Source organism: Amborella trichopoda, chromosome 3 (assembly GCF_054954075.1).
Source record: "Amborella trichopoda isolate Santa Cruz 75 chromosome 3, AtrichopodaSantaCruz75HAP2 v2.0, whole genome shotgun sequence".
In the NCBI taxonomy this organism is placed as follows: Eukaryota; Viridiplantae; Streptophyta; class Magnoliopsida; order Amborellales; family Amborellaceae; genus Amborella; species Amborella trichopoda.
In genome coordinates this window covers 45,622,820-45,642,875 of record NC_142338.1, presented here as the reverse complement: position 1 = coordinate 45,642,875, position 20,056 = coordinate 45,622,820, and the positions used below count along the sequence as shown (strand labels likewise).

The window sequence follows — 20,056 nt, the reverse complement described above, 5'->3', positions numbered from 1 at the left end:
AAAAATGTGAAAAGAAAGTATATATTGCCTATCAAGTTAATATAGAAGGTGTATATAGTAATCTATATATTTGGGAAGGTGTATATTGTAATAAATATATATGGGAATAGTAGGTACAATAACTTGTATTTTATGGTGACTCTGGGTATGGTATAGGATTTATTTCTATTATTGTCATCTATAATTTGTCTATAAAGGCAAGTTTGTATATTTGTTTGATTAATAAACACTGAGTCTCTTTAGAGAAACCTGAGACTCTTCACATGGTATCAGAGCCATTTTTCGTCTTAGTTATGTCCATTCTTCTTCCCTGGAGCTATGCATTGTCGCCAATTTTCAAGACGAGTTTGTTGCTCACCTAGTCGGTGCAACTTATGTCGAGTCGTGTTTCAACTATCTGCTGAGTTGCATTTCGACTATCTGATCTGTCTTCTCTATCGAGTCGTATTTCGATTATCTGATCTGTTTCTCTGCCGCGTCGTTTTCAATTTTTTGATCTATTTTTCTTTCTAGGATTTTTTTTCTCAATAATTTTCCAGATCCGCTATCTCTTTGGGATTGTCCGACTGATTTGTAAGAGATAGGTGGTGCACATTCTTTTGTCTCCAACTCAAAGCTCGACGTACTATTGAAGATCCATGCACGTTTCTACAACTTAGTGTTCAAACTCCAGCTACTCTCTCAAAACATATTGAGTTTGAGGGGCACTGTGAAAGGAAAATATATCTTACGTATTAGGTTAATATGGAAAGTATATATTATAATCAATATATATGGCAAGGTTTAGTAGAGTATATGTACTTTATGGTAAGTCTGGGTATGGTTTAGGTATATGTGATTTAATTTTTATAATTTCTCATATGTAATTTATCTATAAAAGACAAGCCTGTATATTCATACGATTGATGGATATTGAGTTTCTTCAGATAAACTTGAGACTCTTCACATGCTATTAAAGCCAAATTTATCTTAGTTATATCCATTCATTGTCCCTGAAGCATTTTCGTTGATTTTCAAGACGAGTCTGTTGCTGGTCGAGTCGTGTTTCGACTCTCTACTGAGTTGTATTTTGACTCTTGGATCTCTCTCTACCGAGTCATTTTCGACTCTCTGATCTATTTTTCTCTCTGGGATTGTCTGCATTTTCTGGCTTGTTGATCTACTGCTGCTCCGTCGTTGATTTCTGTGCTTGTTGATCAAGCAATCTAAGTATGCATCTGAAGATCCAACTGCTCGTTTCCACAATTAGTATTCAAACTTCAACCACCCACTCTCATAGCATGTTGAGTTTAAGGGAAAGTGTGAAAGGAAAATATATATTGCCTATTAGGTTAATATAGAAAGTGTATATAATAATCTGTATATTTGGGAAGGTTTACATTGTAATAAGTATATATAAGAAGGGTAAATACAATATCTTATATTTTATGGTGAGTTTGGGTATAGTATAGGATTTCTTTCTATTATTGTGAGATTTTACACATAATATTTGGGATTCAAAATCCATTTAAAGATGGTTTTGGAGAGAGGACATACTTAAAATAAATGAGTATGCGGACTCACAGAAAAACGTCATCCGTTAAAAAACTCTTGATTCCCCTTCATAGAGACTAGGGAGATGTGGAATCTGTGTAAAAAGGGGCCATCAATTATGCAATTATTGGAATAAATTCACTCCAATAAGCAACCTACTTTGACATTAAAGTGGGCCCCCTTCTTCGCAAGTCACCACAATACCTTGAAAACAACTCAATTGTTGTTTTTAGTGCGGCTGCCATAAATCCTCTCTCAAAATAGGAATAGGGCGAGGGCGAGGGCCAGGGCGAGGGCGAAATTGAATTGAAAGAAGAATCTGTATGGCCTCATCATCAAAGTGCCCGCCTTTGGGATTTGCAGGTGAATACTATACTACGAATTCGGGGAGTGAGGCGGGTTGTGTGAGGCACAGCAGTTTCTTCAATGACGAGACCGTCCTCAACCAAGCCGTGGGCTACTCTGTCATCTTAGGTTTTGGGGCTTTCTTCGCTGTCTTCACATCTTTCTTGGTACTCTCTCTCTCTCTCTTTTCTACGCTTTCGCTTTTTTCTCGATTGTTTGAAGGTAGGGCTGACCTACTCCCTATAGGTATGCCCTGGCCTGGCCTTAGCCTATCACGCTAGGCCAAGCCAGGGCAGCTCGAGAAAAAAAAAGAAAAATAAAGCCCTGCCCTCGAGTCGTACTTAGCCGGTCCTCACGCCACTCTATTGTACTTTTTCTCTTAGGCTCATACAACTTTCTCCCTCTATAAGTGAATTCAGTGTATTGCACTTTTTTTCTTAGCCTCATACAACTTTCTCCCTCTATAAGTGAATTCAGTGAGTTGGGGCTTCAGGGAAAAACATATCCACTTGTCGCCTCCCATCTTTCTCTCAAGGAAAAAAGTTTATATAAGTATGCTACCTTATAATGTAGAACTATGGATGTCCCTCAAAATTCCATCAGAAAATATAGTTTTAATGTTGAAAAACCCTTTGATTGATCATCTCAACATCGAGATGTTTGATTATAAAAAATAAAAAGATTTTAATTCTAAAAAATAATGCATTTTACAACATATTATCTACACCGTCCATTTTCAAGATTTTCGTATGTTTATAGATCTACTTTATTTTAATCATTTTTTAAATTTAAAATTTTATAATTAAAAATAAAAATAAATTTTGAAATAATCTTAATAACATTTTACACCAAAATTATATATTATGATAAAATTTGAAGGGCACCGTACCTCTGTGCACCTACTTATGCGTACGTATGCCACTGCACCCCTCTCTCAAAGCCGATGCTTTTGGAGAATGGACCATAGAGCTTGAGTTCATATTGGAAAGCTTCATACTGAATGGTAGCTTACCTGTGATTGGCGCATCAGGACCGTCCATTTTCATGGATAGTCCAATCAAGCTATGCATGGGACGTGAGGCCCACATGACATACACACCTTTTGACGACTTGTACATAAACTAGAATATTCAGTTTTGTGTTTGGACTTTAGTGCCCTTTAGGGCTGGTAATAAAAAGGGTAGAAGAAAAATTAAAGAAAATTTGGGCAGGTCTAGGGCTGGTGCCATTATGGCCCTAGCCCTGACCCGTGATGCCTTTATCGGACCACATTTCATAGCTCAAGCCCTAATTTTTTAAGGTCGGGCCCCTGCCACCAGCCTATTACCTCCCTTACTCTCGGTTTACGATATGATGATTAACGCGTGGTAGCTTACTAGGGTCCTCGCGTAGATTGCTCTATAATAAATAAAGGACTTGGTTTCTATGCGGCTGAGCCCGCATAGGTAGAAATGCTGGCCTCTTAATGAATCTATTTTTGAGATGGATTGTAAGACTTAAATTTTAAAGACGTGTAATCTCTAACATGGAGATCATGAATATGAATAAATAAATAAATTTTAAAAACTAAAAATAACAATTCTAGCAAGAAAACATTGGATAGTTAGTTTCCATAGTTTTTAGATGGAACACCTACTTGCATCCATCTTTAAGATGGATGCTTTACACTTTTCTAGACCGTACATGTAGAAATGTGATCTAGCTCGCATGAAACAATTTTACACAAGTAAAAAGGAAAAGTTTATATAAAGCAGATGCTCTAAACAAGCAAATTAGAGCCCACGTCAAAATCTCACTCAAAGAGGTTGTTTTGATGCCCGAATATCATCAAATTGATCATCTTGACATCAAGATGCATGGACATGAGAAAAAATGGATTTCAAATTTTGAAAATAGTGCATCTTGTAACACATTTTTTGACCGTCAATTTTCAAGATTTTCAAGTTCTCATAGATCTACACTAAGTTTGAAGGTTTAAATTTTATATTTAAAGATGAAAATATATTTTAAGGCTATCACAAAGATTTTCAGTTTTGAAACCACATTTCTCGATACTATTTGAAGGTGAGCTCTAATTGGATTGTTTAGAGCCTCGGCTCTATACAAACTGCATCCTAAACATAAACTACCATTTCGTAATTAATGATTTGATACAAAAGCGAGAGTATTTCTTTCACCTCTGTATTCCATTTTTTACATTATGGTGTTGGTATCCTTTCAAGGGAAAGGAGAAGAGGGCCATTATTATTTCACTGAAAATGAGTGCAGATAAAGTATAAATTAACCTCCTTTTTTTTAACCAATGACACTTTTATTCCGTCAGTTTCTAAGTGGAAATTTACATAAATATCATATATGCTTTGGAAATTTAAAAAATATCATCGTTATTTTGTATTTTACGTTCATGTCTCATTTTTTAAGAACATATTTTAATATTTCAGTTTTATACTTTTTATATACATCAGATTGTTCTCAAACTTTGTTCTCAAACTTTGTGTGTCCATACTCCTACCGTCACAAATCTATAAAAAATACTATAAAAATAATTAAATAAAAATAAAATGACCAAAATTTTTATATAATTTATTGGGGTATTTTGTTTATTCTTATTTCATATTTTTAAAATAGTTTTATTTTATAATTTTTCAGGTGCAAAATAATGAAACGTACGGATTTCTAAAATTTGAGCTTAACTCGATGTATAAAAGATATTAAAATTAAAATATGAAACATGCTCCAAAAAAGTGGGACATGAACGTACAATAAAAAATATTTAAGACAATTTTTAAAAGAAAAGTATACAAAGAGACCATGTACTTTTAAAAGAGGTCACAAATCATTCATGTACGTTAGGTTTCAAATTAAGTGGTTGTGAGTGTGTCATTGACCAGACTCAAAATTCAAAAAAAAAAAACTTCACCAACTTTGACACCTCAAGCCATCTAATTTGACAATTTGAGTAGCAATTGTGACTTCCATGTAACAAAGATAAATGGTCTCACAGTATACAACTATTCTTAATTTTACAAATTATAAGAGATATTTACCAAAATTTCTCTTTTCTTAAAAATAATGGAAGTGTTCTATCCACAAGAAAATGCAGTTGAATGCTTGGTTTGACAATGCGTACAAAATGGTCCCATGACATTAGCAATTGTCTGGACTTTCATTCATTTTTGTATTGGTGCGGTTTATCCAGGGCCACAACTTAGAAATAAGGTTGCGATATTGTAGACTATCTATTTTAGTTGGACGGTATAAAGATGATATATTTTTTTAAGACCATATCAAAAAATAACACATCTTTTAAAATATTAAAATCGAGACTATCCAATTTAAACGGACAGTGTAAATTAGTGTAATACTAGTTTTACAAATAAGGTCGCAACCTTATATAAACTTCTTCATTTTTGCAATTATAGAAAAATGGATAATGTATGGCCCTTAAATAAAATGATAAGGCCAACATGATAGCAGATTTTAATCCTATGGTTTTTCCCATAATAAAGTTGCTAGAAAACCAAAAAAGGCCCCTTCGGGAGGGAAATCAGTTCCTCGCCTACAGAATAAAGGCATTTATGTGATTTATATAATTCTTTATTCCTTTTTAATTATATATTCATAGAACTAACCCCTATTTAATCCTTCAAAATCCAGGAAAATTCAGGTTTTCATTATTTATTAATTTTCTTATTGCTGGGTATGTGTGTTTAGTACATTGGTAGCATTTGAAAGTTGGTACGTACTGTTCAATTCTCAACACCTTAACCAGTTAACCAAATAAAAACCTGATTTGCATAATAAAAAATATTTTTTGAGTATGGCTTCTCTATATGGAGGAGAGCAACATAGATGCAAACTGAAGTAATCTTCATTTGTGATGATGGCTGGGTTTCCTCATGCCCTTTAATGTTTCCATATACATAAGATTTTTTGCAAATTTTTAATGTTTCAAATTAATAAATTTCTGGGTTTTGTGCTTTATGCCAATAGGTGATAATTGAAGATGGTTGAGCTTTTCGACTGTAATTTTAAATTTAAACCCTTTAAATAAATTGAAATTTCTTGTGCTTCTCCTTTTTTGTTTCTCTCTTTTTTTCGTTTTTTTTTGGCAAGGTTAATAGAGATTTTGTTTCATCAATACAAAGTTACAATCAATTTGGTAATAGTTACAGAGATTGTAACCATAACCAGTACAAAGAATAAGAACAAAATCAGCCCACAATAACAAATCTCTCCCTCTCAACCATATACATGAATTACATATCTCTAAAAACCAGAATCAACATCAAGAAATCAGCAACCTCTGACTATTTGCTCCTCCTTTAGCCAACTTATCAGCAACAGTGTTCTCTCTCTCTCTCTCTCTCTCTCTCTCTCTCTCTCTGTTTTTTTGTTAATATATTGTTATTCAGTTTTTCTTTCTACATGCGCAGCAACCATGGTTTAAATTTGTTTTAGATAATTGGTCCGTTGATGTGCATTTTCTTGTTGAGTTCATGGAGAACACTGAACTGTGATGTCTAAGATGCAGTTTGGAAATATGTGCTTTGTCGATAATCTTCAAATCCATTTTCTTGATTGAATGCATATGTTTTGATGGTTATTCCCAACTAATGGTAACATTGGTTGGGGTTAAAAATTGAAATTTTGATGTTTTAAGTTTTGTACAATCTAGAGATAAATGCTCACTGATAGAAAGAACTCAAAAACACAACCAAAGACAAATTTAATTCAAGGTTTTTTTTTTCAGCCTTTTCAAATTCTTTTGCATTTTTCTAATTGGTATTTGAAAAATTAGTGTCAAATTTTCCTTTGCTAGTTGCATAATTGAGCATAAGTGTTATTTATGTACCAGGTATGGCTAGAAAAGCGTTATGTTGGATCCAGTCACACATCCGAATGGTTCAACACAGCTGGCAGAAATGTTAAAACAGGGCTCATTGCTAGTGTCATTGTATCACAGGTAACAAAGATGAACAAGTGATTTTAATGTCAATGTTAGACTCACATACCTTCCCGGCCCCCCTCAAAAAAAAAAAAAAAAAACAGTCGGCATTCTCGTCATGGAAACCTATGTGTTCATATAATTTTTTGGGTTTCCAAGAATTATTTTCATATGACGAACTTTGATTGAGTTCTTTTGCTGTTTCATGACATTGTTATGAACAGTGGACTTGGGCTGCAACAATCTTGCAAAGTTCCAACGTTGCTTGGGAATATGGTGTTAGTGGGCCTTTTTGGTATGCTAGTGGTGCCACAATCCAGGTAGCTTTCTTATTGTTACATGTTTATTCTGAGAAATGCAATTTTACCTTTGGAACTTAGTGTTGAGAAACTGCATTGTAGTGCTTGATTTGAATATATATATATATATAAATAAAAAGGGTGTGGGTTCCATAAGGTTGCATCTTCAAGTTTTATCATAATAAATAATTTTGATGTAAAATATTATTAGGATTATCTCAAAATTTATTTTTATATCTAATTATAAAATTTTAAATTTCAAAAATGGTTAAAATCAAGTAGATCTATAAACCAATGAAAATCTTGAAAATGGACGGTGTAGATAATATGTTGTAAGATGCACTATTTTTTAGACTCAAAATCTTTTTATTTTTTATAGTCATACATCTCGATGTCGAGATGATCAGGGTTTTTCAACATTAAAATAACATTTTCCGATGGATTTTTGAGGTGCATCCATAGTTCTACATTTTAAGGTTGCAACCTTGTATAAACTTTTTCCATATAAAAATAGCATAGATTTAAGAACTAAATTTCTCTCGGCGATAGCTCCTCTTAAACAGAGGAGGTTATGGTCAGTAAACGAAATAATAATATGAAGAAGGTTATTGATCTTCCATAATGTTTTATATAGTGTAATTTTTATTTTCTACACTGAGTATATGTTACATTTGCCTTTCTAAAGAGCAATGCATTGTAATATTGCCTTAGCATTCAACTAACGATTTCATTCTCTGGTGACTTCCCCTAGGTTCTTTTATTTGGGATCATTGCTATAGAAATCAAAAGAAAGGCACCTTATGCTCATACTGTTTGTGAAATTCTTAGAGCCAGGTAAGCTCCACTATATTATCTAATCAAATTTGTTTTATACATACATATATAGACTGGCACCTTTTCTTACAATTATTTTACATCTCTGCTTAGATTAGAGTTGTTTTATTTAAAATTATTCTCAGATTAGAGATTTTTTATATAAAATCTTTGACATATAGACATGCATATAATACATTCACTAACATATACAACACGGATCAATAAACTTGTCTTCTACTACTTTGACCTATACATATCCAAAAAGACCCATAAAATCATTTTTATGTATAATTGATTTTCTGCAGATGGGGAACTGCTGCTCATATTGTCTTCCTTGGCTTCTGCTTCCTGACAAACATAATCGTGACAGCTATGCTGCTTCTAGGTGGTTCGGCTGTTGTAAATGCACTAACTGGAGTCAATATTTATGCTGCTAGTTTTCTCATACCTCTCGGTGTGATTGTATATACACTAGCTGGAGGACTCAAGGCCACCTTCTTGGCAAGCTACATACACTCAGTTATTGGTATGAACTTGGATATCTCTTTAGGTTATCAAGTCATATTTATAGCATAAATCATTTCAATGGGGTGACAAGTTCCCTTACATTTTTTTTTTGTTTCTATTTTTTTAAAATTTTATAGTTTCTCTGGCTCTATCCATATGATATAATGATATTTACTTATGGGAAAATATTTGGTACACCATGATCTTACTTGTGCGGTTTTAGCTCAGAGCCCAAATATCTGATTTAGGGTTTTTTTGACCTGAAATTCACAAAACAACTTTGATTCACCATATGAACAATTTGAAAAAGAGAGAGGTTTTGAGTTCTTAAATCCTAGATCTGACTGTCCATTTACAAATATTCATGTCGGCCATGAGCTAACATTTGTACAAGTTAGTTCATGGGGTACTGAATCTTTTTTCCTCTATATGTTTTTTATACTTATTTTGTACAATTAAGGCACAGTTGAAGAACCATAACTTGTTCAAGTCTAATCTGAGTTGCCTACTGAACTTGACTTACTGGGGGTTCAAAGACTCCATGTCAAGTCCGAGTCATGATTTTAGAACTATCCAACTAATATACGCAACCAGTGTTTTTAAATTTGGTCAAGGGCTTGGAGCCATGCGGGGTCATAAGTTTGAGTTGGCCGTCAGATTTGGCTAAGTCTGGTGTCCGACTCGGCCACATATTCTAAAGAAACAAAATAGAAACTGGGGAACTGGTGAGACTCTGCAACCGGTTCCCGAGGTTTCTCATGAGGGCCAAATCTGAGTGACTGTGCCGATCGGAGTCGGACTCGGCAAGTTATAAAACACCTTATGCAACTATGAAATAGAATATAGTATAGGTTATCAAATTTATGGTTGTGCTCTGAGCTTTTGCTCTTCTACTTTGTTGAATATGCAGTGCATCTGGTTTTGGTAATTTTTGTCTTCTTGGTCTACACTACAAGTAGCAAGCTTGGGAGTCCAAGGGTTGTATATGATCACCTTTTGGAAGTTGCTAGCAAATCAAGGATTTGCCAAGATCCTTTTTCACATGAGGGTCAAGCGTGTGGGCCAGTGAATGGGAACCACAACGGCTCCTACTTGACAATGTTAAGCTCGGGTGGCCTCGTTTTTGGAATCATCAACATTATTGGCAACTTTGGTACTGTATTCGTGGACAATGTGAGAACCAGAAACTGTATTTTAAATACGTTTAATGATGCTGCTTTGGGAGTTTATTGGGACAATTAGAACACCTCTGAGTATAATGAAATGGTTAAGTTGTATTGGCATTTGTGCCTTATGTCAAAAAATATGCTTAGCATGATATACAAAAAATTTTGTTTTATCAACCATGTAATTACCTGATTATGAGTATGTATGTGATCTTTCATGTATTACAAAAACACCTGTTCATAAAGATAGCAATGTTAAGTGAAAATCCAAACCTACTGTAGTCAATGTTTCTTTCGTACTTTGTAAACGAATGGTGGCACTTATGCTTTCTGCCAAAGGTATCAGAATCATATTTAAAAAGCCATGGGTATCCAGTATCTTGATTGTCACTAGAAAAACTAAAATTGCTTTAACTTGATGTCAACCTTTTGATCTTGTTATGGTTCTTTTCATCACTTTCTCAAATTTAATTCTACTGTTGAAATGACTTCAATAAGATCAGATGGCTTTCTGGTTATTCTAAGTGTAAAAAGATTGCTTTGGTCTTCCTCTTGAAATCCATGTCATTTTATGATATTCCTTAGTGACAGATCTAAAATTCAATGGTCTGACTGCTCCTTTTTAATGCTATAGGGGTATTGGGTTAGTGCCATAGCAGCTCGCCCATCATCAACTCACAAGGGCTATTTGTTGGGTGGCCTTGTTTGGTTTGCAGTTCCATTTTCATTGGCAACATCATTGGGTCTGGGTGCCCTAGCCCTTGATCTCCCATTAACAGAAAGTGAGGCTAGTCATGGACTCGTACCACCTGCTACTGCAATAGCTTTAATGGGAAAAGGGGGTTCAATTCTCCTCCTTACGATGCTATTCATGTAAGTTTACTTATTTCATCATGCTTAGAATCTTCATCGCAGGCAAAGTCTTATTTATTTTGCCCCACATTTTTGCAAATAATAGAGGTAAGACTTGTTTGGATGGTGCCCGATTTCTTTCTGCCATTTCTTTTATGGATGAGAGTGACCTTTTGCCTTGAAAAGCACACAAACAATTAGAACTTTATTAATTTTCTCTAACTAGAAATTGCTCTAATTGTCGATAAATACATTAGAAGTTTTATGTACTTTTTACAAAATTTCCTCATTTGTTAGTTTTATCTATCCTTGGTTTTTATTCTGCTACTTTCCCTGAAAATTCATTTTTCTCCGATTTCTTTTTATAGAAAACTTTTATGTCAGCCAAGAGAGGACCGAGTGACTCGTTGTGATTATGTTGCCTTTGTGAGCTCTCCGTCCACTTGACCCAGAATATGGGTCCTAGTGAAACAAATATACACTTATTTGGTTTGACTGTTGGCCATTGAATTCAAGTATCTCTGAAACACATGCTGATATGCCTATCCCCATCTATTCCTCAGGGCTGTGACATCCGCCGGTTCCTCCGAACTCATTGCAGTCTCATCTTTATGCACCTACGACATCTACCGGACCTATGTCAATCCAAATGCAACTGGAAAACAAATCCTCAAGGTCTCAAGAGCAGTGGTCCTCGGATTTGGATGCTTCATGGGTGTTTTAGCAGTCATACTGAACAAGGCTGGAGTTTCACTTGGGTGGATGTATCTTGCAATGGGTGTTCTCATTGGTTCTGCGGTTTTACCCATAGCTTTTATGCTTTTATGGAGAAAGGCAAACGCTAAGGGTGCCATTATTGGTGCCCTCCTAGGTTGTTTTTCTGGCATTATAACATGGTTATCAGTGACAAAAGTTGAATATGGTCGTGTAAATCTTGACACCACTGGTCGAAATGCACCAATGCTTGCTGGTAATCTTGTTTCCATACTATTTGGAGGGCTTGTGCATGCATTGTGTAGTTTCATATGGCCTCAGAATTATGATTGGGAAACAACCAAGCAAATAACTGTGGTGGAGAAGGATAAGGGTGATTTGCCAGCCGAGGAGTTCAAGGAGGAAAAACTAGTGAAAGCTAAAGCTTGGATTGTGAAGTGGGGGGTCGGCTTCACCATCGTGATTGTCATATTGTGGCCACTGCTCTCTCTTCCAGCAGGTAACTCTGAGCTAGCTTCCTTTCTTTTGTTGGATTTGTTTTTTTTTTTGTTTTGTTTTTTTTTTCAGACATAATTATTGATTCCTCACTCATATAATTTGTTCAATCCTATATCCTATCTGTCCATCTATATCTCTATGCATGTACTTACCATTACCATACGTTCCCCTTGCAATGAGTTTGTCCCCCATGACCTCAAAGCTGTTCTAAGGATGTTTATAATAAATCAATTTTTTTCAATGTCTTATAGTAGGGAATTACAAATGTATGTTTATTTGCTTGTAGCATTTTTTAACGTCTACAGATCTTTTCAACTGTATGAATCTTTCTTCCTCTATTTGTACTGCTCCATTTGAATTTTATGTCAATAACTACTTAACATAGGAGAATAGCAAAGTTTTTTAGTTATTTTTCATCATCTTAAAAAAAAATCTATCAAAATAATATGTCCCTTTCTTGATTATGCCCTCAAAACGATTGTAGACTCTGCATATCTAATAGATAGCAAAAATTGTGGATACACCATTTTACCTAAATTTGAAATTTCAATCTTCAATTGGACAACATGTGCTGATTCTACAATTTACAAGGAGTTGATAACCTTCTTTCTCTAGTAGATATTATGCATAATATGCACATTTTAGTCAGCTTATGGCCCCTCTTGAAATTCCTCATATACTGAGTGATCATCAGGTTATATTTGAAAATATAATCTAGACCAGTAGAGGCATGTTGTTTTCCTCTATTGCACCTCTTCAGTTTTACATCACACTAAGATTCAAATTGGAAGTCTCCATCTGGGCTATTGTATATTTCTTGAGGCTCGCATATGCAACTAGGTAGAGTTCATGGTGCGATTCTTTTCATTCTATAGATGCTCCTAAATAAATCTTCCTTCAAGCTTACTGCTGACCCTTTTGTTAAGATTATTGTGGCAGAAACTGACAGCCTCTCTCTCTCTCTCTCCCCAGGTGAATTCAGTATTGGGTACTTCACATTTTGGGCAGTTGTTGCAATAACATGGGGCACAGTTGGTTCTGCTGTGATCATAGTTCTACCATTGGTTGAGAGCTGGCAAACACTCCAGATGGTTTTCCTTGGCATGTTCACAAATGACAGATTAATGGAAAAACTTGAACAAATGAACACCAAAATGCAAGCCATAATCATGGCTTTACCCGAGGCAGAGCGGCTTTATTTGTTAGAGAGAGACAATGCAAAGAAAAAAGATATACTGGAAGAGAAGAGCAATCTTGTTTGAACTTCATCAGTTCAGTTAATGCCATTGTCATGAAATTCCAAGGAATGTGAACGTACGATAGCTCAAGGCATGTTAATACCATTGTAATTAAATTATAAAGAAATGTAAACTGATGCTCTAGATATCAACACCATGGGACCTGAATGGTTCAAATTCTCCGATGAGTAAGGTGTAATTATGTTGAATTGACATTGTTATAAAATTACCTACTTCATATTACCATATATCATGTTAATGGGCCCATTTCTTTCACTTAGCATCCTTGTGGCCTTGACTTTTAGCCTAGCCACCAACGGTCAAGTTCGGCCCTATCTATGTGCACCAATTCTATGTACACCTAGTAGGACCACACATAGCACACTCACACACAATGCAAGACAAATGGGTCAAGGGCCGTAGCTTAGTTTATTCAAGTTGAATGGTTACAATATATACTGCCACGGATACCCAAGGATCTGGGTCAGGGTATGTATAGACCCAAGTTACAACTGACTTAATTCAAATGGATTTTACACATGATAATCAGATATTGCGCATGGACTAGTCCAGGGCACCTGACAGCTAGCTATGCAACCCACGTCCTGGGCGGTTACAAGAGTCCATCAATCTGTCACTTACAAGTTACAACAGCTTGTAGGTTCAGCCTCCACCCCAAGCCACACCCTATAGTGAGGTGACCCGGCTGGTCAGCCTGGGCCAAGTCCTATAATTGTCACCACCTTTCTAAGGGCTCACGTCTTGGCCGTTTCACCCACATCTTCAGTCTAGCATGCATCGTTAGTTTGAATTTGAACTCAAACTTGGCACCCGCCCAGCCCGGGTGACTCTACCTTTTGCTCAGCTCACCATCGATTCATGCCACTGCATGGTGTGGAGACTCATGCTCCCACACACTATCAGGTTGGTGACTAAGCCAACGAGGAAGGTTCTCTTACTGCATCCTTAACCAGCACCCATGCACTAAGTTGGGGCCCTAACAATTCCCCCCCTACTGTGTAAAGTTCTGTAAATTCTTTTTTTTAGTGTTATTAAGAGATATTTCTCATTTTTCATATTTTATGCCCATGATGTTCTTTTATTTTTATTTTGTATTTTTCCAGAGTACTTCAGTTTAGAACTTCAAGTTCTGATCCAACATTTTTAAAAATTAAGCAGCCAAGTTGAGGGGTTTGGAAACCACTTCAAGTTCTGAACTGCTTATTCACTCAAAAAGAATGCGGAAGTGACCCGAATCAAGGTTACTTGTGTACTTTGAATGAATAAGTTGTTCAGAACTTCAAGTACTTCAAGTTGTGTCGCTTAGTAAAAAAGACACTAGTCCGAACCTTGAAGTTCGGAACTATGGGTATTTCGAAAAATTTTAAAAACTCAAAGAAAAGGGACATGACAGTAAAAATGGAAATATTATACATTTTTCAAAGAAAAGTATATATATATATATATATATATATATATATATATATATATATATATATATATATATATGTATATATATATAAAAGATATTTATTTTTAATACAAAAAAGTCGCAATCATTTTTGTCCATCAAACTTCAAATCGAATGGTTATAATAGTGTCATTAACTAGGCTCAAAGTTCAGAAATTTTTTTTCAAACTTCATAACAGACGTCAACCCATATAATTTTGCATCTAAATACTAGAAGTAGATGTGCCCTCCTATAACAAAGATAAATGGTGTCATGGTATACACTCCGTTCCTTAAAAAGATAAATTTTAACTCATCTCTAATTTTACTGTTATTTAAATAATTACCTAATTTTTTTCTGTTATTAATTTAAAATGACCAAATTGTCCATATTATGGATCTTCCAGATCCGAAATTTAGTCAGACGGAAGTTTGTAAAATAATGGATCTTGAAGATACAAGATGTAAAAAGTCAAAAAATTCCAAAAATTCGGATTTTAAAAATCCGAAATTTGAAGTTGTTCAGATTTTTCATATTTTCATCCAGAATTTTCGTAATCAAATTTTAAAAGATCCAAATTTTCCAGAAATTCGAATTTTTGAAATCCAAAATTTTAAGTTTTTGATTTTCAAAATTCTAAATTTCCAAAATTTCAAACTTCGAAAATCCAAAGTTACTTTTGTTGTCACAGGACACTTGTGGGTTTGAACTAGATAAACTTTCGGATTTTCAAAATCTGAATCCACTAGAATTTCGTATCTTGAAGATCCAACAAAGGGGTATTTTTGGGGAAAAAAACTGGAGGCATGAACGTAAACTTAAAATTTTAGAAAGGACTTTTTTTAAAAAAAATAATTATATTTAGGGGGATATGGGCTTAAGTTTCTCGTTTAAGTACTTAAAAAAAATAGATACCTATTAATATTCCCTACTTTTTTTCCTAAAATAGGTAATTAAGTATTTGAAAATATAAGAAATTTTTTGGACAAATTTTATTTTAATTGTATGTATTTTTAAGTATGTCATCTAATACTATGGTGATTCGAATATTATATTTGCTACGACTTACTGTTACTACCGTTTTATTTGAGTCTTTTATCTTGTATAATTAAAAAAAGATTATGGCAATTATCTCCATCTTCAATTAGGCAGCTTATTTTAATTTAATACTAGCATGTGTCTGGAGCATACTTTATTTCCACTCCCTCACTCATTTGACCTGCTTGGGAGGATTTTTTGAATCTGAAATTTTGTGAGCTTTTTAAATTACTAAACGAGAATTCTAAAAAAAAGTGACTTTAAATTTTCATTTAGAATTCTATTTTTTTTTTTGGTAAAATATCTCTATATTTTTTATTTTTAAGTGTTTTTTTAATATAAACTCAAGGTTTTTAAAGTTCTAACCAATGGTTTAAAAAAAGGATCGGTGACCCGGATGGGGCACCTCAAAAACAGATCCGGATCGGTGAATCGGCGATCCGGATCGGGAATCGGCTGAATCGGTCAGATTAAAGCTTCAAAAAAATCCGAAAAAATTATTAAAACTCATTATAAATGTTTTTTTTAGGAATCTAATAAAAAATGAGGGTACTACATTATTAACTTTCATTTTTTTTTATCAATTTGTGAATATTGAGATGTTCTTTCCCTGTATAAATTTATTTTAACTATTAAATTTGCATCACATAAAAGAAAAATCATAGAATTATCATGGATAAAATATATAATTATATATGGACTATTATAAAGAGTAGACTAATCAATGAAAGAATGGCCATTAAAATCTCGTTTTGGCGAAAACCCTAACCCGCTAAAAACACCCAAACTATTACAACCTAACTAACTATAATCCAAAATTATTACAACCTCACTGATTATAATATTATATACTGAAATTATAATTATTAGTTTACATTTTATAATTATTTTATTAGACAAATAATGACAAATTTAAAATATTTTATAATATTATTTAATTTAAAATATATTAGTGACAACTGTAAGAAAAATATTACATTACATGATTTATAATGTAAAAATTCACAAATAAAATAAAAGATTTGGTTATCAATGTAAAAATTAATAAAATGCGTACAAATTTTAGAAATAACACTTCAATTTTTCAAAAATTTATTTTTTTAGGTTTCTATAATAAATTTAGTAAAAGAGATTATTAGTAGAAAGATGGAGATTTCAAATAGAATAAACTTTTTATTTTCATTTTTTTATACCTTTCATATTATTTACAAAAATAATTATACCACTATATACAACAAAAATTAACGGTTATATAAAAATTTCATTTTTTTAGTTTTCATTTTTTTTTGTCTTTTATATTATTTACAAAAATATTTATATTTATTCCAACCACTATAAACACAACAAAAATATTTATATTTATACCAACTACTATATATACAACAAAAATATAACACATGCCCAAGGGGATTCGAAAACAACAAAAATATTTATACCAACCACGATATACACAACAAAAATGCAATACATGCCCAAGGGGATTCGACCTTGGGACCTCAAGTAAAAAAATTCAAAGCCATAACCATCAAGCCATCTAACTACATGTGGTTATAAATTGCTGATTAATAGACTATATTATTTCGTTTTCATTTAATGATGTTTGGGAATTATCCCATATCGAAAGATGGGTATTCAAATTTGGTATATAAATATCTATGCAATATGAATTATAAAATGTGTATAGAAATATTAAGGCAACTTTACACATGCGCTCGGACACATGTGTACACGTGTGAGTGTGCGTGGGGCACGCTCTCACGTGCGCTCGGATACACGTGTGCATGTGTGAGTGTGTGTGGGGGCATGTTCGCACGTGTGCTCGTACACACGCGTGCACGTGTGAGTGTGAGTGGGGGCACGCTTGCACGTGTTCTTGGACACACGTGTGCACGTGTGAGTGTGTGTGGGGGCACGCTCGCACGTGCGCTCGGACACACGTGTGCACGTGCGCTCGGACACACGTGTGCATGTGTGAGTGTGTGTGGGGCATGCTCACACATGCGCTCGGACACACGTGTGCGTGTGGCACGCTCGCACGTGCGCTTAGACACCCGTGTGCATGTGCGAGTGTGCGTGTGGCACGTTCGCACGTACGTGTCATGTGTTACGTGTCTGAATCGGGCTGAACCGGATGGGAACCGGCGGTTCCACTCTATAACCAGGCTGAACCGGATGGAAACCGGCGGTTCCATTCTAGGACCGAGCGGTTCCCGGTTTTCGATTGGAACCGGCAAGGGCAAGCGTGTTTCCGAGTCGAACCGGGCGAGTCCGGTTTTTAAAACACTGGTTCTAACCTTCGGGTCACTTTAAACGTATTTTTTATCTTAAACAAACGTAAGAAAGACATTTTTCTTTTAAACTCAATCTTTTCTCTCTTCATTTATACATCCTAACCTACTTCCGGGTCACTTTAAACCTATTTTTTATTATAAATAAATGTGAGAAAGATATTCTCTTTTTATACTCAATCATTTCTCTCTCTTCACTTATATACTCCAATTTTCTTTTTTTCTCTCTTCATATATCTCTCACACACTCTCCTCTCGTTAAACGTAACAAATGCACATTTTTTTTAAACCCTTCTCTCTCTTCCCGTTCCAAACTTCTATCTGTCTCTCCCTTCTTGCATCTCTCACTCTCTCTCACTTCCTTTTAAATTTAAAAAATACACATTTTTTCTAAAGCCTTCTCTCTCTTCCCGTTCGCTCTCTCTCCGTATTTCCTTATTTTTTCTCTCTCAATTCTCTCTCTCTCTCTCTTTCAGTATTCCACTGTTTTTTCTCTCCCAATCCTCTCTTTTTATGTATTCCCCATTCTTTTCTCTCCCCTATCTTTCACCTCTCTCTCTTCCCGTGCCCTCTTCCAGATCTCTCTCGTCCCATCTCCCAAATCCCCTCTTTTTCTCTTCCTTTATATGGTCCCTTATTTTTTCTTTCTCTATCCTCTCCCTCTTTCCGTATTTTTCATCCTTTTTCTATCCCTTGTCTCCCTCTCTCTTCACACCAACATGAACATTTAAAATTATATGGAGAACAAAGATGAAGCACAAATCAATATATATATAGTTCTCAAAAGACGTTCTCTGAACTTTCAAAGGTTACCAAAACATATCCTCTGTGCTTTCAGATGGGTTGGCGTCAAATTGAGCTTTCAGATGGGTTGGTAGTGGAGCACAGGAAGAGTGAGAGTGAGAGACACGGGGAGAGAAAATGGAGAGTGAGAGGCACGAGAGAGAAAATGGGGGATATACTGAGAGGGGTTTGGCAGATGGTTTGGCAGAGATGGTTGGTAAATTGGAACTTTCAAGTGGGTTGGCATGGCAATGGAGCATGGGAAGAGAGAGAGAGAGTGAGAGACATAGGGAGAGAAAATGGAGAGTGAGAGATAGGGAGAAAAATGGGAAAATACTGAGAGGGGTTTGGCAGATGGTTTGGCACAGATGGTTGGCAGTGAAATTGGAGCTTTCAGATGGGTTGACAATAAAATTGGGTTACGCAATTTGTCTATCAAATTCATCATTAGTTGGGTTGTGTAATTTCTCTATCATGGGGAGAGAGAAAGAATTGGGAGAGCACGGGTTGGGTTGTGCAATTTCTCTATCATGGGGAGAGAGAATGAATTGGGGGAGCACTTGGGTTGTGCAATTTCTCTATCATGGGGAGAGAGAAAGAACTGGGGGAGCGTGGGTTTGGTTGTACAATTTCTCTATCATGGGGAAGCAATTTCTCTATCATGTGGAGAGAGAAAGAATTGGGAGAGCAAATGTTTGGTTGTGAAATTTCTCTATCATGGGAAGAGAGAGAATTTGGGGAGCATTGGAAGAGAGAGTTGTCTATCAAATTGATCATTGATTGGGTTATGCAACTTTTCTATCATGGTGAGAGAGAAAGAATTGGGGAGCACGGGACGAGAGAGAGTGAGAGACACACAGAGAGAAAGTGAGAGAAATACGGAGAGAGGATTTGCAGATGGGGAGAGAAAAAACATTGGTTTGATAGATGGGGAGAGGGGAGAGAGAAAGAATTGGAGGAGAAATACGGAGAGGGGTTTGGCAGATGGAGAGAGAGAAAACATGGGTTTAGCAGATGGGGAGAGGGGAAAGAAAAATAATTGGAGCAGCACGAGAAGAGCGAGAAGGACACGGGGAGAGAAAATGGGAGAAATACAAAGAAGGGTTTGGCTGATGAGGAGAGAGAAAACGTGGGTTTGGCAGATGGGGAGAGAGAAAACGTGAAGGGATAAAGGTTTGAAAAGAGATGATGGCTTTTAGAAAATGCATGTTTTTTTAGATTTGTTTGACCTAAAAAAACAAGTTGAAATTAACTCAAGAGGTTAGAAGAAATAAAATCTACAATTTTTATGCCCCAAGATAATTTTAAAACCTTGGATCTATTATGAAATGAAACCTAAAAATAAATATTATGGAGATATTTTTCCTTCTTTTTATTTTTTTTACCATAGAAGGGTCTAATATTAGCTGAAGGAAGAGAGTGTCTATGTACTTCTTTAGTTGAAGAAGAGGAAAGTAGAGTAAAAAGGTGAAAGCGTGTGCGCAGAGAGAGAGAAAGGGGGGCTGATTTTGAACTGATCCAGATGAGACAGAGAGAGGTTTTATTGGAATTTATTCGAATCTAGATTCAAATCTAGATCT

At 35.1% G+C, this 20,056-nt stretch overlaps 1 protein-coding gene across 4 annotated transcripts; it reads left to right on the top strand.

Moving 5' to 3' along the window:
* Positions 1–1,801: 1,801 nt before the first annotated feature.
* DUR3 (urea-proton symporter DEGRADATION OF UREA 3 (DUR3)) lies at positions 1,802–13,162 on the top strand. Of its 4 annotated transcripts, none has more exons than XM_006854111.4 (9): positions 1,802–2,045; positions 6,737–6,844; positions 7,051–7,146; positions 7,877–7,959; positions 8,247–8,467; positions 9,359–9,621; positions 10,249–10,487; positions 11,030–11,679; positions 12,651–13,162. In XM_006854111.4, exons 1-9 carry the CDS (start codon positions 1,857–1,859, stop codon positions 12,938–12,940), a joined length of 2,139 nt encoding a protein of 712 aa, XP_006854173.1. In that variant the 5' UTR covers positions 1,802–1,856; the 3' UTR covers positions 12,941–13,162. The 4 variants fall into 4 exon arrangements, 3 of the variants coding, with proteins under 3 accessions (XP_006854173.1, XP_020529101.1, XP_020529102.1); XM_020673442.2 differs by lacking the exon at positions 1,802–2,045 and adding an exon at positions 5,302–5,450; XM_020673443.2 differs by lacking the exon at positions 1,802–2,045 and adding an exon at positions 5,626–5,742.
* The last annotated feature ends 6,894 nt before the right edge of the window (positions 13,163–20,056 follow it).